General features: G+C 47.2%; 1 protein-coding gene across 4 annotated transcripts in view; it reads left to right on the top strand.

Moving 5' to 3' along the window:
- Positions 1-18,571, top strand: part of aadat (aminoadipate aminotransferase) — a 73,472-nt gene that overhangs the window by 3,663 nt on the left and 51,238 nt on the right. For all 4 annotated transcript variants that reach the window (XM_067982478.1, XM_067982481.1, XM_067982477.1 and 1 more), the window contains 2 exons: positions 7,394-7,562; positions 17,951-18,083. In XM_067982478.1, the coding sequence (XP_067838579.1) occupies positions 7,394-7,562; positions 17,951-18,083 (302 nt within the window). The remainder of the gene's footprint in view (positions 1-7,393; positions 7,563-17,950; positions 18,084-18,571) is intronic.

Below are 18,571 nucleotides of genomic sequence, written 5' to 3'. Positions count from 1 at the left end.
TGAACATTAATAGCCTAGAAAATTAGAAGATTGACTTTGTGCAGTAAATGCAGGTTAACAGTCACCCAGACTTGTAAGTAAGTGAACCTTTCTGTTGTCCATTTAAAAGAGTTAAGTGTGGTGAAAGCACGTGAGTGTCCTAATATTATTGACTTGGTCGCAGTACAATCAACTTCAAGTGACTGTACTCTCCAAAAAAACCCATTAGAACCAAGGCAAGGGAATACACAATAAATGAGGATACTGAAAGGTGTAGAGGTAGTGAGGGACCTTGGAGTGCATGTCCACAGATCCCTGAAGGTAGCAGGACAGGTAGATAAGGTAGTTAAGAAGGCATAAGGAATACTTTCCTTTATTAGCCGAGGCATAGAATATAAGAGCTGGGAGGTTATGCTGGAAATGTATAAAACACTAGTTAGCCAACAGTTTCTGTACTTTGCACAGTTCTGGTCACCACCTTACAGGAAGGATGTAAACATAGAAACATAGAAAATAAGAGCAAGAGTAGGCCATTCAGCCCTTCGGGCCTACTCCACCATTCAAAATGATCATGGCTGATCGTCTAACTCAGTATCCTGTTCCCACTTTTTCCCCATATCCCTTGATCCCTTTAGCATTAAGAAATATATCTATCTTCTTCTTGAATACATCTAATGACTTGGCCTTCTGTGGTAGAGAATTCCACAGGTTCACCACCCTCTGAGTGAAGAAATTTCTCCTCATCTCGGTTCTAATTGGCATACCCCGTATCCTGAGAATGTGACCCCTGGTTCTGGACTCCCCAGCCATTAGGAACATCCACCCTGCATCTGGTCTGTCTAGTCCTGTTAGAATTTTATATGTTTCGACGAGATCACCTCTCATTCTCCTAAACTCTAGTGAATATAGGCCTAGTCGACCCAATCTCTCCTCATACGTCAGTCCTGCCATCCCAGGAATCAGTCTGGTAAACCTTTGTTGCACTCCGTCCATGGCAAGGACATCCTTCCTCAGATAAGGAGACCAAAACTGCACACAATACTCCAGATGTGGTCTTACCAAGGCCCTGTATAACTGCAGTAAGACATCCCTGCTCCTGTACTCAAATCCTCTTGCAATGAAGGCCAACATACCATTCGCCTTCCGAACTGCTTGCTGCACCTGAATGCTCGCTTTCAGCGACTGGTGTACAAGGACAACCAGGTCTCGTTGCACCTCCCCTTTTCCCATTTTATCACCATTCAGATAATAATCTATCTTTCTGTTTTTACAACCAAAGTGGATAACCTCACATTTATCCATGTTATACTGCATTTGCCATGTTCTTGCCCACTCACCCAACTTGTCTAAATCACATTGGAGCCTCTTTGCATCCTCCTCACAGCTCACATTCCACCCCAGCTTTGTGATGTCTGCAAACTTGGAAATGTTACATTTAGTTCCCTCATCCAAATCATTGATATATATTGTGAATAGCTGGGGCCCAAGCACTGATCCCTGCGGTACCCCACTAGTCACTGCCTGCCACCCAGAAAAAGACCTGTTTATTCCTACTCTCTGTTTCCTGTCTGTCAATCAATTCTCAATCCATGCCAGTATATTCCCCCCAATCCCACGTACTTCAATTTTGCACACTAACCTCTTGTGTGGGACCTTATCAAAAGCCTTCTGAAAATCCAAGTACACCACATCCACTGGTTCTCCCCTATCTATTCTACTGGTTACCTCCTCAAAAACCTCCAGTAGATTTGTTAAGCATGATTTCCCTTTCATAAACCCATGCTGACTTTGTCCAATCCCGTTAATGCCTTCCAAGTGTTCTGTTATCACATCCTTTATAATAGACTGTAGCATTTTCCCCACTACTGATGTTAGGCTAACTGGTCCGTAATTCCCTGTTTTTTCTCTCCCTCCTTTTTTAAATAGTGGGGTTACATTTGCCACCCTCCAATCTGTAGGAACTGTTTCAGAGTCTATAGAATTTTGGAAGATGATCATCAATGCATCCACTATTTCCAGGGCCACTTCCTTTCGTACTCTGGGATGTAGATTATCAGGCCCTGGGCATTTGTCAGCCATTAGCCCCATTAATTTCCCTAGCACTATTTTTTTACTAATACTGGTTTCCTTCAGTTCCTCCCTCTCACTAGACCCTTGGTTCCCTAACATTTCCAGGAGGTTATTTGTGTCCTCCTTTGTGAAGACAGAACCAAAGTATGTGTTTAATTGTTCTGCCATTTCTTTGTTCCCCATTATAATTTCCCCCATTTCTGACTGTAAGGGACCTACATTTGTCTTCACTAATCTTTTTCTCTTGACATTTATAGAAGTTTTTACAGTCAGTTTTTATGTTCCCTGCTCGTTTACTCTCATACTCTATTTTTCCCCTCTTAATCAATCTCTTTGTCCTCCTTTGCTGAATTCCAAACTGCTCCCAATCCTCAGGCTTGCTGCTTTTTCTGGCAATTTTATATGTCTCCTCTTTGGATCTAACACTATCCCTAATTTCTTTTGTAAGCCACGGTTGAGTCACCTTTCCTGTTTTATTGTAATTGCACTGGAGAGGGTACAGAGGAGATTTACGAGGATGTTGCCAGGATTGGAGAATTTTGGCTATGAGGAAAGATTGGATAGGCTTGGGGTTGTTTTCCTTGGAATAGAAAAGGCTAAGGGGTGATTTAATTGAGGTGTACAAAATTATGAGGGGCCTAGATGGAGTGAATTTCTAACGGGTTCTCATAATGAGATGTGCAGATTGAAGACTTTGAAATACTCAGGCTGCCTGGATCAGCCACCACCACCAACCCCTCCTTCCCCCTCCTTTGCACAATACAGTCCTTCAACCTTGCATACACCCATTGCACACGTGACCAATGGGTGGCATCATGTCTTGGCATTCATGATGAAGCACATGAAAGGGCGAATTCATAAAAGGGACTCAATAATGGCCAAGACGTGGCAGTGGTGGTGATAATCATTAAATTTAACGCGCCATAACAAAAAAATATATAAATTAGCAACGTGACAACTCGTCAAACACCGTTGTGCATACCCTGGGTGAATTACACTTGCTTAGCCTTTCTCTTTCCACCGTTTCTACGTGGTGCATCCCCTATGGCTTCAGCAGAGGTATTGACAGGTTGCTGAGATCCCTACCCTGACTGCTGAGATGCTCTCGGCCTACGACCTCTGGGTTTTGGAGACCGTGAGGACCCCGCCAAAGATTGCTCCACCTGCACCCATTCAGGGGCAGACTCGGCCATCGGGAGAGGAGACAGCATTGTCTCGGGTACCGGTTGAGGCGGGGTAACGGGTAAGATGTGGGAGCACTTTGAGCGGAGTCCCCACTTCCACGTCCCCTTTCACAATCATCCCTCTCCTGGCCCAGCGCAACATCACTCCCACCACTCTGCTGGCCAGCAGGTCGGTGAGCAGATATGCCACGTTGTAAGGCCACCGCTAATGTATCAGTCTGCCCGCTTAAGGTGGTAGATATGTTGGCATCCAGAGTCCACATGGACGTTGCCATTGGCATGGATGGACTCACTTGAGAACCGTGCTTGAAGGTCAATAGAGGGGCTGCCACTCCATCGCAGGCATTTTCACACTTATATGCGCCACCAATCCACAAGAGATGGATTTCGACTCCTCCATCCTCTCAGCTGTTGTGGAGAGTGGGCGTGGCACTTTTTCTGTTACCTCGCAAAGGTGCCGCTACACCTCTTATCACTCATCTTCTCAACGATGGCCCCCGGGGTTCAGCATCCACGTCCAACTGAGCGGAGCTTGAGCTTGTGCCTCCCAACGCGGACTCTCCACAGCTGCCCCTGCCACCAGTGCCTGCTCGTGCTCACTTGTGAGCGGTGAATCACCAGGTGGCAACCCAATTAACTGTCTTGACAGGACCCACCGAAGTGCGAGTATCAGCGGTAGTGCATGGCCGAATGTCCTGTGACGGTGCACCCTCAGAAGGAATAAGCTGCTCTGAGGAATCGCTTTCTTCCATTTCTGCTGGTCCCTCGTGGAGGCGTGAAGGTTCTGGAAGACAACAGAATGCGATGTTAATGATTCATCGCGAAATCTTTCCAATGACCATACACCGTTACACCATTGATAAAATCAACGCATCATGCGTGTGAAAGATGTTAAAGTTCTGTCACCAGCCATCTGCGGTTTGCCAGTCTCTCCATCTCCGATGGATAGGCATGTGACAGCCCGACTTATTTCCTGGGCCGCCTCCTCCACATCTGTCACCTCCACTATGTGGTGGGTCACCTCCAGTTCTGCTCCTCTCCCTTGTGTTTTGCACTCTCTTCTCTAAAAGGGGAGAAAGGACAGACCTGTGTGTTCATTAAAACGCTTCCTGCTCTGAACCCAAGACCTGGGGACCGTGCTCCTGCTGCTCATCTCTCCTGCCATCTCCAACCAAACGTTTTTGGTTACAGAGCCAGGTTTCTTCCTGACATCCATTGGAAACAATACCTCCCTCCTGGCTCTCACTGCAGCCAGCAGTACATCCAGGGGGGCATCATTAAATCCAGGGGCAGCCTTTGCTTTCCTGGACTCCATTTCTCCTTTCTCCTTCAAAATCTATTCTTGGACTGGCCCTTTTAAATGATGGGCTTTTAAATCGCGTCATTCTGGTGCGCAGTAGGCCTGCTGCGCAGCTTGGAGACGCAAAAGCCGGAAGCAAAAATAGTTGACTGCAATCGAGAGACGATCGCAGATTTAAATGCGCTCACTTTGCCTCGGGGTTCCCCACACGCAATTCCACCCACCCGCTGACCTTCTGTCGCCATGCTAAAGTTATGCCCGTGTGTTTGACTCTTAATGCCCTAGGACAAAAAAATATTGGTTTGCCAGTATCACCCACATGCCAAGAACAATTTTCTTTTTAAAGTGCAACGCGTCACTGGCATAGAATGAGAATCTGTGTTCTACCCAGCAACACAAAATGGATGAATGTAGAATCATAGCATTTTATAGCACTGAAGGAGGCTATTTGGACCAGCATGCTTGTGCCAGCTCTCAAAGTCCCATTCCCTTGCCCTTTCCCTCTTAAAAGGTATTATGGATGATTCTGGGTCTTTACAGTGAGGGTCTCAATTATGATGGCCAGTAACAATGGATGTAGAGGGCATCCATGTCAAGTGCTTCTTAATAAACCATTGCTTGGAGACCGTTGGCAGTGACCTGAACTCTGGGGCAAGAGTGGAGGAGAGACACCTGCTCGATAAAGACCTCACCAAATCCCTGTGTTGGTGTTAACCGTGGCTCAGTGGGTAGCACACTCGCCTCCGAGTCAGAAGGTTGTGGGTTCAAGTCCCGCCCCAGAGACTTGAGCATATAATCCAGGCTGACGCTCCCAGTGCAGTACTGAGGGAGTGCTGCACTGTCGGAAATGCCATCTTCTGGATGAGATGTTAAACCGAGGCTCCGTCTACTCTCTTGGGTGGATGCAAGAGTTCCCAGGGTACTATTCGAAGAAGAGCAGGGGAGTTCTCCCTGGTGTCCTGGACAACATTTATCCCTCAAACAACATCACTAAAAAAACAGATTGGGTGGCCATTTATCTCCTTGTGTGTGGGACCTTGCTGTGCACATATTGGCTGCCTCATTTCCTACATTGCAACAGTGACTAAACTTCAAAAGTACTTCATTCGACTGCAAAGCGCTTTGGGACATCCTGAGGAAAGGCGCCATATAAATGCAAGTTTTTCTTTCTAGAGCTAAGAGTTAAAGGGGGATCATCTTGCATATGGTTCACATCCTCCGAGTTGTTTCTATCGACGTAGAGCAGTTTCTTTGCTCTGCTTCCCTAGCCTTACAATGTTTAACTGGCAGCTCTCGCTCCCGACTCCTGGCTTCAACTTGAGCTCATCCAAAACTCTGCTGCCTGTATCCTAACTCGCACCAATTCCCGTTCGCCCATCGCCCCTGTGCTCGCTGACCTACATCGGCTCCCGGTCCAGCAACGCCTCGATTTTAAAATTCTCATCCTTGTTTTCAAATCCCCTCCCTATCTCTGTAACCTCTTCCAGCCCTACAACCCTCCGAGATCTCCGCGCTCCTCCAATTCTGGCCTCTTGCGCATCCCCGATTTTTCATCGCTCCACTATTGGCGGCCGTGCCTTCAGCTGCCTAGGCCCTAAGCTCTCCTCCTTTAAGACATTCCCTAAAACCTACCTCTTTGACCAAGCTTTTGGTCACCCGTCCTAACATCCCCTTTGATTACGGTCCTGTGAAGCACCTTGGGACGTTTTACTATGTTAAAGGCGCTACATAAATGCAAGTTGTTGTTAGTTTTCAAACCAGAGGCAGCCCAGGAGGACGGTGTATTTCGGTGGAATACAGACGAACTTCCTATCTCTGGGTTACGGTGTACCCGAGAATATCTGGTAAGCAGAGAGTAATCGATGGCAATCATTGTAGGTAGGGAATCACCATTTAGATATCGGAATGAGACTCGTGGTGTCTCAGAATTAGAAAGGGCCGTTGTTGTAACCTGCTGCACCCTCTGGAATGTGGACACAATGTAGAATTTTGGTTGGAGGTTTATCCTCATTGCATTTTGAGATCTCTCCATGGCCTTGCTTCACTGTATCTGACAGGTCTTCTCCAGCCACATGTTCCAGCCCCCCACCCTCCACTCCTGGATTACTGCTAACTCTCTCTTATAGAATCATAGAAGTTACAACATGGAAACAGGCCACTTCGGCCCAACATGTCCACGTCACCCAGTTTATACCACTAAGCTAGTCCCAATTTCCTGCACTTGGCCCATATCCCTCTATACCCATCTTACCCATGTAACTGTCCAAATGCTTTTTAAAAGACAAAATTGTACCCGCCTCTACTACTGCCTCTGGCAGCTCGTTCCAGACACTCACCACCCTTTGAGTGAAAAAATTGCCCCTCTGGACCCTTTTGTATCTCTCCCCTCTCACCTTAAATCTATGCCCCCTCGTTATAGACTCCCCTACCTTTGGGAAAAGATTTTGACTATCTACCTTATCTATGCCCCTCATTATTTTATAGACTTCTATAAGATCACCCCTCAACCTCCTACTCTCCAGGGAAAAAAGTCTCAGTCTATCCAACCTCTCCCTATAAGTCAGTCTATATCACCACTTCACTCTGCTACCGCTCTCCCCTTCTGAAAGCTGCCTAAAGGCCGTGCTGTCACTCTGTCTATCGGTCTGATTCTCTCCCTGTCTATCCTGTCTCTCTATTATCTTTTCTCTCTCTCTCTCTCTCTCTCTTTCTAACTTTCCCGTCTCCTGTTTGACTCCTGCCCCCGTTCCCCCATAACGCACTCTGAGAGGTTGTTGTTCCAGAGGGGTGTTAATATAAATGAGTGTAGTTGTTAATAATGACGATGGTGACCTGGAATATTTTTTTTGCTTGTTTTCAGCTGAGCTACAGCAGAAGGCCCCGCCGACCCTGATCTCTTTGGCCGGAGGTATGCCAAACCCCAATATGTTCCCCTTTGAGACCGCCAGCTTCACCACGAAGGATGGGCTGAACATCACCTTCGGTACCGATACAATGAAAAGGGCACTGCAGTACTCCGCTTCAGCAGGGTAATTGGAGACTACACTTATCACCAGGAGCAACCGCATTGCTCTACCTCAGATATGCCCAGAAGCGTAGAATACAAGTAGCACAAAGTCTGGACTAATAATCCAGAGAACGAGAGTTCAAATCCCACCATGGCAGTTTGGGAATTTGAATTCATTTTTTAAAAATCTAGAAATAAGAAGCTGGTGTCAGTAAAAGTGACCACAAATCTGTCGGATTGTCGTAAAAACCCAACGGGTTCGTTAATGTCCTTTAGTTTCCAACATTACAACAGTGACTACATTTCAAAAGTACTTAATTGGCGGTAAAGCGCTTTGGGATGCCCTGAGGTCGTGAAAGGCGCGATATAAATGCAAGCCTTTCTTTTCTTTCAGGGAAGGAAACCAGCTGACCTTACCCGGTCTGGCCTTTCGGTGACTCCAATCCCACACCAACATTGTTGACCCTTAACTGCCCTCTGAAGTGGCCTAGCAAGCCACTCCATTGAATCACCACCTTCTCAGGGTAACTAGTGATGAGCAATAACTGACCTTGCCAGCAACGCCCACGTCCCGAGAATTAATTTTTTAAAAAGGATTGGAGTTTATAATAAGGATGTTTTCTTCTGCCTTTGGTGGTGTTCGGGCTCGCTGTAGAAATTTGCAGAATTAGCCACGATGTCTCACACCACAACAGATCACTTCCTCCACTTAATCAGATCTCTGCGATCCTCCAATTTGCCTCTTGCGCATCCCCAATTTTCATCGCTCCACCGTTGGCGGCAGTTCCTTCAGCTGCCTAGGCCCTTAGCTCTGGAATTCCCCCCCTAAACCTCTCCGCCTCTCTCTCCTCCTTTAAGACGCTCTTTAAAACCTACGTCGTTGACCAACTGCCCTAATATCTCCTTATGTGGCTCGGTGTCAAATTTTGTTTGATAATCGCTCCTGTGAAGTGCCTCGGGACATTTCACTACTTTAAAGGTGCTATATAAATGCAAGTTGTTGTTGTTGTGATCCCCGCTGTGACATTTCTACCCAGCTTTTTTTTTAAATGGGTTCCAAAGCAGTCAGTTCCACTCCAATCATTCTGAATGATTTCTCCAATCAATCCAATCTACTCCATCTCACTTGGCATTTTAAATGGTGTAAGTTTGAACAAGAAACGCTCTAGATGAGATCATTAGTAAAGCTATTAAGTGGAATATCATAGAATCATAGAATCATAGAAGTTACAACATGGAAACAGGCCCTTCGGCCCAACATGTCCATGTCGCCCAGTTTATACCACTAAGCTAGTCCCAATTGCCTGCACTTGGCCCATATCCCTCGATACCCATCTTCCCCATGTAACTGTCCAAATGCTTTTTAAAAGACAAAATTGTACCCGCCTCTACTACTGCCTCTGGCAGCTCGTTCCAGACACTCACCACCCTTTGAGTGAAAAAATTGCCCCTCTGGATCCTTTTGTATCTCTCCCCTCTCACCTTAAATCTGTGCCCCCTCGTTATAGACTCCCCTACCTTTGGGAAAAGATTTTGACTATCGACCTTATCTATGCCCCTCATTATTTTATAGACTTCTATAAGATCACCCCTTAACCTCCTACTCTCTAGGGAATAAAGTCCCAGTCTGTCTAACCTCTCCCTGTAAGTCAAACCATCAAGTCCCGGTAGCATCCTAGTAAATCTTTTCTGCACTCTTTCTAGTTTAATAATATCCTTTCTATAATAGGGTGACCAGAACTGTACACAGTACTCCAAGTGTGGCCTCACCAATGCCCTGCACAACTTCAACAAGACATCCCAACTCCTGCATTCAATGTTCTGACCAATGAAACCAAGCATGCTGAATGCCTTCTTCACCACCCTATCCACCTGTGACTCCACTTTCAAGGAGTTATGAATCTGTACTCCTAGATCTCTTTGTTCTATAACTCTCCCCAACGCCCTACCATTAACGGAGTAGGTCCTGGCCCGATTCGATCTACCAAAATGCATCACCTCACATTTATCTAAATTAAACTCCATCTGCCATTCATCGGCCCACTGGCCCAATTTATCAAGATCCCGTTGCAATCCTAGATAACCTTCTTCACTGTCCACAATGCCACCAATCTTGGTGTCATCTGCAAACTTACTAACCATGCCTCCTAAATTCTCATCCAAATCATTAATATAAATAACAAATAACAGCGGACCCAGCACCGATCCCTGAGGCACACCGCTGGACACAGGCATCCAGTTTGAAAAACAACCCTCGACAACCACCCTCTGTCTTCTGTCGTCAAGCCAATTTTGTATCCAATTGGCTACCTCACCTTGGATCCCATGAGATTTAACCTTATGTAACAACCTACCATGCGGTACCTTGTCAAATGCTTTGCTGAAGTCCATGTAGACCACGTCTACTGCACAGCCCTCATCTATCAATGATTATGTACGGGAGAGCAAATTATCCACAGTTCACAGCCCCAAAGTGTAGCCTGCTCATGGTAAATGACACCATTTTATGTTTTTATGCTGCAGCTGATTTTTTTTTTTGAACTGTAGTTTTTACAAATTGGCCCCAGTTGAATACGCTCGTTTACTCAAATCTCTGAAAGCAGGCGCTGCACGTACAAAGTCCTTCTTGTTCCAGATTAACGGCTCATTCATCTCTTAAGCTTTTGTGGACGTTCCCCGTCTTGAGAATGTTTGAGCTGGGATAGGGGGCAGGGGAAATGGGCAAACACGTGGCAGATGAAATTTAACGCAGAGGAGTGTGAAGTGATGCCTTTTGGAAGGAAGAATGAGAAGATGCAAATATAAACTAAATGGTACAGTTTTGAAGGGGGTTCAGGAACAGAGAGACCTGGGGGTTTACGTAGAGAAATCTTTGAAGGTGGCCGGACAAGTTGATACAGCTGTTTAAAAAAGCACACGGGATCCTGGGCTTTATAAATAGAGGCATAGAGTACAAAAGCAAGGAAGTCATACGAAAACTTTACAAATCACTGGTTAAGCCTCAGCTGGAATATTGCGTCCAATTCTGGGCACCACATTTTAGGAAGGATGTTTTGGAAAGGGTGCAGAGGAGATTTACTAGAATGGTACCTGGGACGAGGGACTTCAGATATGTGGAGAGACTGGAGAAGCTGGGATTGTTCTCCATAGAGCAGAGAAGGTTCAGGGGAGATTAAAAAGGGAAATAAATCATGAAGGGTTTTGATAGAGTAAATAAGGAGAAAATGTTTCCACTGGAAAAAGGGTCGGTAACCAGATTGAAGGTAATTGGCGAAAGAGCCAGCGGTGAGATGAGGAGACATTTTTTTATGTAGCGAATTGTTACGATCTGGAATGCACTGCCTGAAAGGGCGGTGGAAGCAGATTCAATAATAACTTTCAAAAGGGAATTGGATAAATATTTGAAGGGAAGAAAATTAAAGGGCAATGGGCAAAGAGCAGGGAGAGTGGGACACGAGCCTCCTCCCTCCCTACTTCACCTAATCCTATCAGGATACCCTTCTATTCCTTTCCCCCTCACGTGTTTATCTAGCTTCCCTTTAAATGCATCCATGCTATTTGCCTCAACTACTCCTTGTGGTAGCGAGTTCCACTCTTTGGGTAAAGATGTTTCTCCTGAATTCCCTATTGGATTTATTAGCGATTATTTTATATTTATGACCTGTAGTTTTGGACTCTCCCACAAGTGGAAATATTTTCTCTACGTCTACCCCATCAAACCCGATCATTATCTTAAAGACCTCTATCAGGTCACCCCTCAGCCTTCTCTTTTCTAGAGAAAAGAGCCCCAGCCTGTTCATCCTTTCCTGATAACGATGTCCTCTTCATTCTGGTATCATCCTTGTGAATCTTTTTTGCGCCCTCTCCAATGCCTCTATATCCTTTCTATAATATGGAGACCAAAACTCCAAGGGGGTTAAATTGCATTAGGCGGGGGTACCACGATCCGCGACTAGCCCGCGCCCGGTGCTTCCTGCGCAGGCAGGACGAGACATTCGTCCGGCCTCAGTACTTACCTGAAAGCGGCTCTGCGAATCAGCATTGCCATGAAGATTCAAGGAGATTCACACTTTTCGCCAGCAGGGGGAGCACCAACCTCTTAAAGGCAGGATGTCTCACTGATAGCCTGCCAAAATCTCTTAAAGGTAGCCGGTACCTGTTATTGGCTGAAAATAACAGTCTGCTGTCTCAACGGAGCCTGAACGCCCTATCCCCGTAGCCCTGCACATTTTTTCATTTCAAGTACTTGTCCAGTTCCCTTTTCAAGGCCATGATTGAATCTGCCTCCACTATTCCCACGGGCAGTGCATTCCAGATCCTAACCACTCGCTGTGTAAAAAAGTTTTTCCTCATGTCACCTTTGGTTCTTTTGCCAATCACCTTAAATCTGTGCCCTCTGGTTCTTGACCCTTCTGCCAATGGGAACAGTTTCTCTCTATCTACTCTGTCTAGACACTTCATGATTTTGAACACCTCTATCAAATCTCCTCTCAACCTTCTCTGTTCCAAGGAGAACAATCCCAGCTTCTCTAGTCTATCCACATAATTTAAGTCCCTCATCCCTGGAATCATTCTACTAAATCTCCTCTGCGCCCTCTCTAAAGTGCGGTGCCCAGAACTGGACACATTACTCCAGTTGTGGTCGAACCAGTGTTTCTTGCTTTTGTACTCTATGCCTCTATCTATAAAGCCCAGGACCCCGTATGCTTTTTTAGCCACTTTCTCAAACTGCCCTGCCACCTTCAACGATTTATGCACATATACCCCTAGATCCTTCTGTTGCTCCACCCCTTTTAGAATTGCGCCCTCTAGTTTATATTGCCTCTCCTTTTTCCTACTGAAATGTATCACCTCACATTTTTCCACATTCAACTTCATCTGCCATGTGTCAGCCCATGCCACCAGAGTGTTTATGTTCTCTTGAAGTCTATCACTATCCGCCTCACTATTCACTACCCTTCCAACTTTTGTGTCATCCGCAAATTTTGAAATTGTGCCCTGTACACCCGAGTCCAAGTCATTAATATATATCAAGAAAAGCAGTGGTCACAGCACCGACCCCTGGGGAACACCACTGTACACCTCCCACCACTACTCTCTGTTTCTTGTCATTTAGCTAATTCTGAATCCATGTTGCTATTGCCCCCTTTATTCCATGGGCCACAATCTTAATAGCAAGCCTACCGTGTGGCACTTCATCAAACGCCCTTTGAAAGTCCATATACACCACATCAACTGCATTGCCCTCATCTACCCTCTCTGTTACCTCATCAAAAATCTCTGTCAAGTTAGTTAAACACGAGTTGCCTTTAACAAATCCGTGCTGGCTTTCCCTAATCAATCCACACTCGTCCAAGTGACTGTTAACTCTGTCCCGGATTATCGTTTCTAAAAGTTTCCCCACCACTGAGGTTAAACTGACTGGCCTATAGTTGCTGGGTTTATCCTTACACCCTTTTTTGAACAAGGTTGCAACATTTGCAATTCTCCAGTCCTCTGGCACCACTCCTGTATCTAAGGATGATTGGAAGATTATGGCCAGTACCTCCGCAATTTCTCCCCTTACTTCCCTCAGCAACCTAGGGTGCATCCCATCTGGACCAGGTGACTTATGTATTTTAAGTACAGTTAGCCTTTCTAGTACCTCTTCTTTCTCAATTTTTAGCCCATCCAGGTGGGACCTTTTGACAAGGTCCCACATGGCAAATTGGTCAAAAAAGTAAAGGCCATGCGAATGTGGCAAATGGATCCAAAATGGCTCAGTGGCAGGAAGCAAAGGGTAATGGTCGATGGGTGTTTTTGTGACTGGAAGGCTGTTTCCAGTGGGGTGTCGCAGGGCTTGGTACTAGGTCCTTTTTGCTTTTTGTACTATACATTAACGATTTGAACTTTAAACATAGGGGGCATGATTAAGAAATTTGCGGTTGACACAAAGATAGGCCATGTGGTTGATAGTCAGGAGGAAAGCTGTAGAATGCTGGAAGATATCAATGGACTGGTCAAATTGGCAGAAAAGTGGCAAATGGAGTTCAATCCGGAGAAGTGTGAGGTAATGCATTTGGGGAGAGCAAACAAGGCAAGGGAATACACAATAAATGGGAGGATACTGAGAGGAGTAGAGGAAGTGAGGGACCTTGGAGTGCATGTGCACAAATCCCTGAAGGTAGCAGGACAGGTAGATAAGGTGGTTAAGAAGACATGGAATGCTTTCCTTGGCCACAGCTTGAGTACTACACACAGTTCTGGTCACCACATTACAGGAAGGATGTAATTGCACTAGAGAGGGTACAGAGGAGAGATTTAAGAGGATGTTGCCAGGACTGGAGAATTTTAGCTATGATGACAGATTGGATAGGCTGGGGTTGTTTTCCTTGGAACAGAGGAGGCTGAGGGATGATTTGATTGAGGTGTACAAAATTATGAGTGGCCCAAATAGAATGGATAGGAAGGACCTATTTCCCTTAGCGGAAGGGTCAATAACCAGGGGGCATAGATTTAAAGTGATCAGTAGAAGGATTAGAGCGGAAATGAGGAAAAGGTTTTTCACCCAGAGGGTGGTGGGGGTCTGGAGCTCACTGCCTGAGAGGGTGGTAGAGGCAGAAACCCTCAACTCATTTTTAAAAAATACCTGGACGTGTACCTGAAGAGCCGTGACCTGCAGGGCTACGGACCAAATGCGGGAAAGTAGAATTAGTCTGGGTGGCTCGCTTCTCGGCCAGCGCGGACATGATGGGCCGAATGGCCTCCTTCTGTGCTGTAAATTTTCTATGATTTCTATCCAGTATCTTAACTATATCTTCCTCTACCGAGACTCTGGCAGCATCTTCCTTGGTAAAGACCGATGCAAAGTACTCATTTAATACCTCGGCCATGCCCACAGCCCTCGTGAGCAGATCTCCTTTATGGTCCTTAATCGGCCCCACCCCTCCTCTTACTACCCGTTTACTGTTAACATGTCTGTAGAAGACTTTTGGATTCCCCTTTATGTTGGTCACTAGTCTATTCTCATACTCTCTCTTTGCCCCTCTTATTTCCTTTTCACTTCCCCTCTGAACTTTCTATATTCTGCCTGGTTCTCACTTGTATTATCAACCTGACCGCTGTCATATGCCCCTTTATCTGCTTCATCTTATTCTCTGCCTCCTTTGTCATCCAGGAAGCTCTGGCTTTAGTTGCCCTACCTTTCTCCCTCGTTGGAATGTACCTAGACTGTACCCGAACCATCTCCTCTTTAAAGGCCGCCCACTGTTCAATTACGGTTTTGCCTGCCAATCTGTGATTACAATTTACCCGGGCCAGATCTGTTCTCATCCCATTGAAATTGGCCCTCCGCCAATTGAGTATTTTTATTTTAGAGTGGTCAGATTCTTTTTCCATAGCTATTCTAAACCTTATGATACTATGATCGCTGCTCCCTAAATGCTCCCCCACTTGGCTCGTCTCATTCCCTAGAACCAAGTCCAGCAATGCCTCCTTCCTTGTCGGGCCAGAAACATACTGGTCGAGAAAGTTATCCTGAACACATTTCAAAAATTCCTCCACTTCTTTGCCCCTTATATTATTGTTATCCCAGTCTATATTAGGATAGTTGAAATCCCCTGTTATCACTACTCTATGGCTTTTGCACCTCTCTGTAATTTCCCTGCAAATTTACTCCTCTGTATCCTTCCAACTAGTTGGCGGCCTATAGAATACACCTAATAGTTTAATGGCACCTCTATTGTTCCTTAACGCCATCCAAATAGATTCTGTCCTTGACCCCTCCCTTTCCAGCACTGCAATATTCTCCTTAATCAATACTGCCACCTCCCATCTTTCCTTCCTTATCTTTCCTGAACACCTTGTATCCAGAAATATTTAGTACCCAATCCTGCCCTTTTTTGAGCCAGGTCTCCGTTACCACTACAACATCATATTCCCATGAGACCTAATTGCGCCTGCAGCTCACCAACCTTATTTACCACACTTTGTGCGTTCACACACAAGCACTGCAAAACAGTCTTGGACTTTCTTGTACTCTCTCTTGGTCTGACCCCATCTAATACCTTACTATTTTTTACTCTAGGGCTATCCTTCTCTCCTGATCCTTTGTGCCCCTTGTTTCCCCTTTCCAATGCTACATCCTGGTGCCCATCCCCCTGCCAAATTAGTTCAAACCCCCCCCCCACAGTACCAGCGAACCTCCCCGCAAGGACATTGGTCCCAGCTTCTGTTGAGGTGCACCCGTCCGGCCTGTACAGGTCCCACCTCCCCCAGTACTGGTCCCAATGCCCCAGGAATCTGAAGCCCTCCCCCCGCACCATCTCTCCAGCCACGCATCCATCTGCTCTATCCTCCTATTTCTATACCCGCTAGCGCGTGGCACCGGGAGTAATCCAGAGGTTACTACCTTTTGAGGTCCTGCTTCTTAACCTCTTTCCTAACTCCTTAAATTCTGCCTGCAGGACCTCATCCATCTTCCTGCCTATGCCATTGGTACCGATATGGATCACGTCCTCTGGCTGTTCACCCTCCCCCTCCAGAATGCTCTGCAGCCGCTCAGTCATATCCTTGACCCTGGCACCAGGGAGGCAACATACCATCCTGGAATCACGTCTGCGGCCGCAGAAACGTCTGTCTGTTCCCCTAACTATGGAATCCCCTATCACTATTGCTCTCCTGACCTTTCTCCTCCCCACCGTACAGTTGAGCCACCCACGGTGCTATGGTCTTGGCTCTGGCTGCAATCCGTAGAGGAACCCTCTCCCTCACCAGTATTCAGCCTCACCATTATACTGGTCGGAGAGTGAGATGCCCTCAGGGGACTCCAGTACTACCTGCCTGGTCCTCCTTGTCTGCCTGGCGGTCACCCAGTCCCTCTCTGCTTGCGCTCTCTTGAGCTGCGGGGTGACCACCTCCTGAAACGCGCTGTCCACGTAGCTCTCAGCCTCGCGGATGCGCTGCGGTGACACCAGCTGCCGCTCAAACTCCGAGACCCGGAGCTGGAGCTCCTCCAGCTGGCGACACTTCCTGCACCTGTGGTTGTCCAGGACACGGGAAGCGTCCTGGAGTTCCCACATGGCACAGGATGCGCATTCCCACGGGTGTGAGCTGCCCTGCCACGCCTCGATTTATTAGCTTAAATAAACTTAACAAAAATAAACTAAAGAATTTTAAAAAAAGACACTCACCAGAAAAAGAAAACCTCACCAGCCAGCAGCTAATCAGCTCCTCCCCTTGTGCTGACGTCACTCTTGATTTTCTTACCTCGTTCCTTGAAGCCGCGAACTCTTTATTTAGTCCGGCGGTCCCACACTCCGCCCCTGACTCCAAACAGGTCCGCTCCTTGCCTCAGGCGCTCCAATTGAGGCCTGTGCCTGAGGCCTTGCTCTTTATTTAGTCCAACGCTCCTCCCCCGAACTCCGAACAGGTCCACTCCTTACCTCAGGCGCTCCGATTGAGGCCTACGCCCCGGGCCTCGCTCTTTATTTAGTCCGGCGCTCCGACGCTCCTCCCCCGACTCCGAACAGGTCCGCTCCTTACCTCAGGCGCTCCGATTGAGGCCTACGTCCCGGGCCTCGCTCTTTATTTAGTCCGGCGCTCCGACGCTCCTCCCCCGAACTCCGAACAGGTCCACTCCTTGCCTCAGGCACTCCGATTGAGGCCTACGCCCCGGGCCTCGCTCTTTATTTAGTCCGGCGCTCCGACGCTCCTCCCCCGACTCCGAACAGGTCCGCTCCTTACCTCAGGCGCTCCGATTGAGGCCTACGCCCCGGGCCTCGCTCTTTAGTTAGTCCAACGCTCCGCCCCGAACTCCGAACAGGTCCGCTCCTTACCTCAGGCGCTCCGATTGAGGCCTACGCCCCGGGCCTCGCTCTTTATTTAGTCCAACGCTCCGCCCCGAACTCCGAACAGGTCCACTCCTTGCCTCAGGCGCTCCGATTGAGGCCTACGCCCCGGGCCTCGCTCTTTAGTTAGTCCAACGCTCCGCCCCGAACTCCGAACAGGTCCACTCCTTGCCTCAGGCGCTCCGATTGAGGCCTACGCCCCGGGCCTCGCTCTTTAGTTAGTCCAACGCTCCGCCCCGAACTCCGAACAGGTCCACTCCTTGCCTCAGGCGCTCCGATTGAGGCCTACGCCCCGGGCCTCACTCTTTATTTAGTCCGGCGCTCCGACGCTCCTCCCCCGACTCCGAACAGGTCCGCTCCTTACCTCAGGCGCTCCGATTGAGGCCTACTCCCCGGGCCTCGCTCTTTAGTTAGTCCGGCGCTCCGACGCTCCTCCCCCGACTCCGAACAGGTCCGCTTCTTACCTCAGGCGCTCCGATTGAGGCCTGTGCCTGAGGCCTTGCTCTTTATTTAGTCCAACGCTCCGTTCCGAACTCCGAACAGATCCGCTCCTTGCCTCAGGCGCTCCGATTGTGTTTTACAGAATTCCAGAATTAATCTCTTGGATGAAGGATCTCCAAAAAAGTCTGCATCATCCTCCAACCGTGAACTACGATCCTGAACAAGGGCAGATGGATCTATGTGTCACCAGCGGCAGTCAGGAGGGACTCAGTAAGGTGAGGCCAGGTGGATTGAATCAATAGCTGTACACCATCATGCACTGGTTGGCAGTCTCGACAATCTCCAGAATTCAAAAAAAAATTGAAGTGGGCATTTAAAAAAGAATACGTACTAAAAGGTAACAAAAATAATTGGTGTATGTTTTATTTTTAATCTAAATATTTTAATGCATTTGTTTAATTTCTGTCTGCGGATAAAAATTATCAGTTTTAGTGTTTTCCCCATAAAGCAGATAATAATGAGGAAGGGCGTTAAACCCATCCTAGCTCAACCCTCCAGACAAACCTGCAATCCCTCCCACCTCAACACACCATCCAAAGGTCCCTTGAAAACCACAACAACTTGCATTTATATAGCACCTTTAATGTAGAAAAACACCCCCAAGGCGCCACACAGGAGCGATTATCAAACAATATTTGACACCGAGCCACATAAGGAGATATTAGGACAGGTGACCAAAAGTTTGGTCAAAGAGATAGGTTTT

The sequence above is a fragment of the Heptranchias perlo genome, chromosome 4 (assembly GCF_035084215.1).
Source record: "Heptranchias perlo isolate sHepPer1 chromosome 4, sHepPer1.hap1, whole genome shotgun sequence".
NCBI lineage: Eukaryota > Metazoa > Chordata > Chondrichthyes > Hexanchiformes > Hexanchidae > Heptranchias > Heptranchias perlo.
The sequence above is the reverse complement of the archived record's forward strand: the minus strand, read 5'-3'. Positions and strand labels throughout refer to the sequence as shown.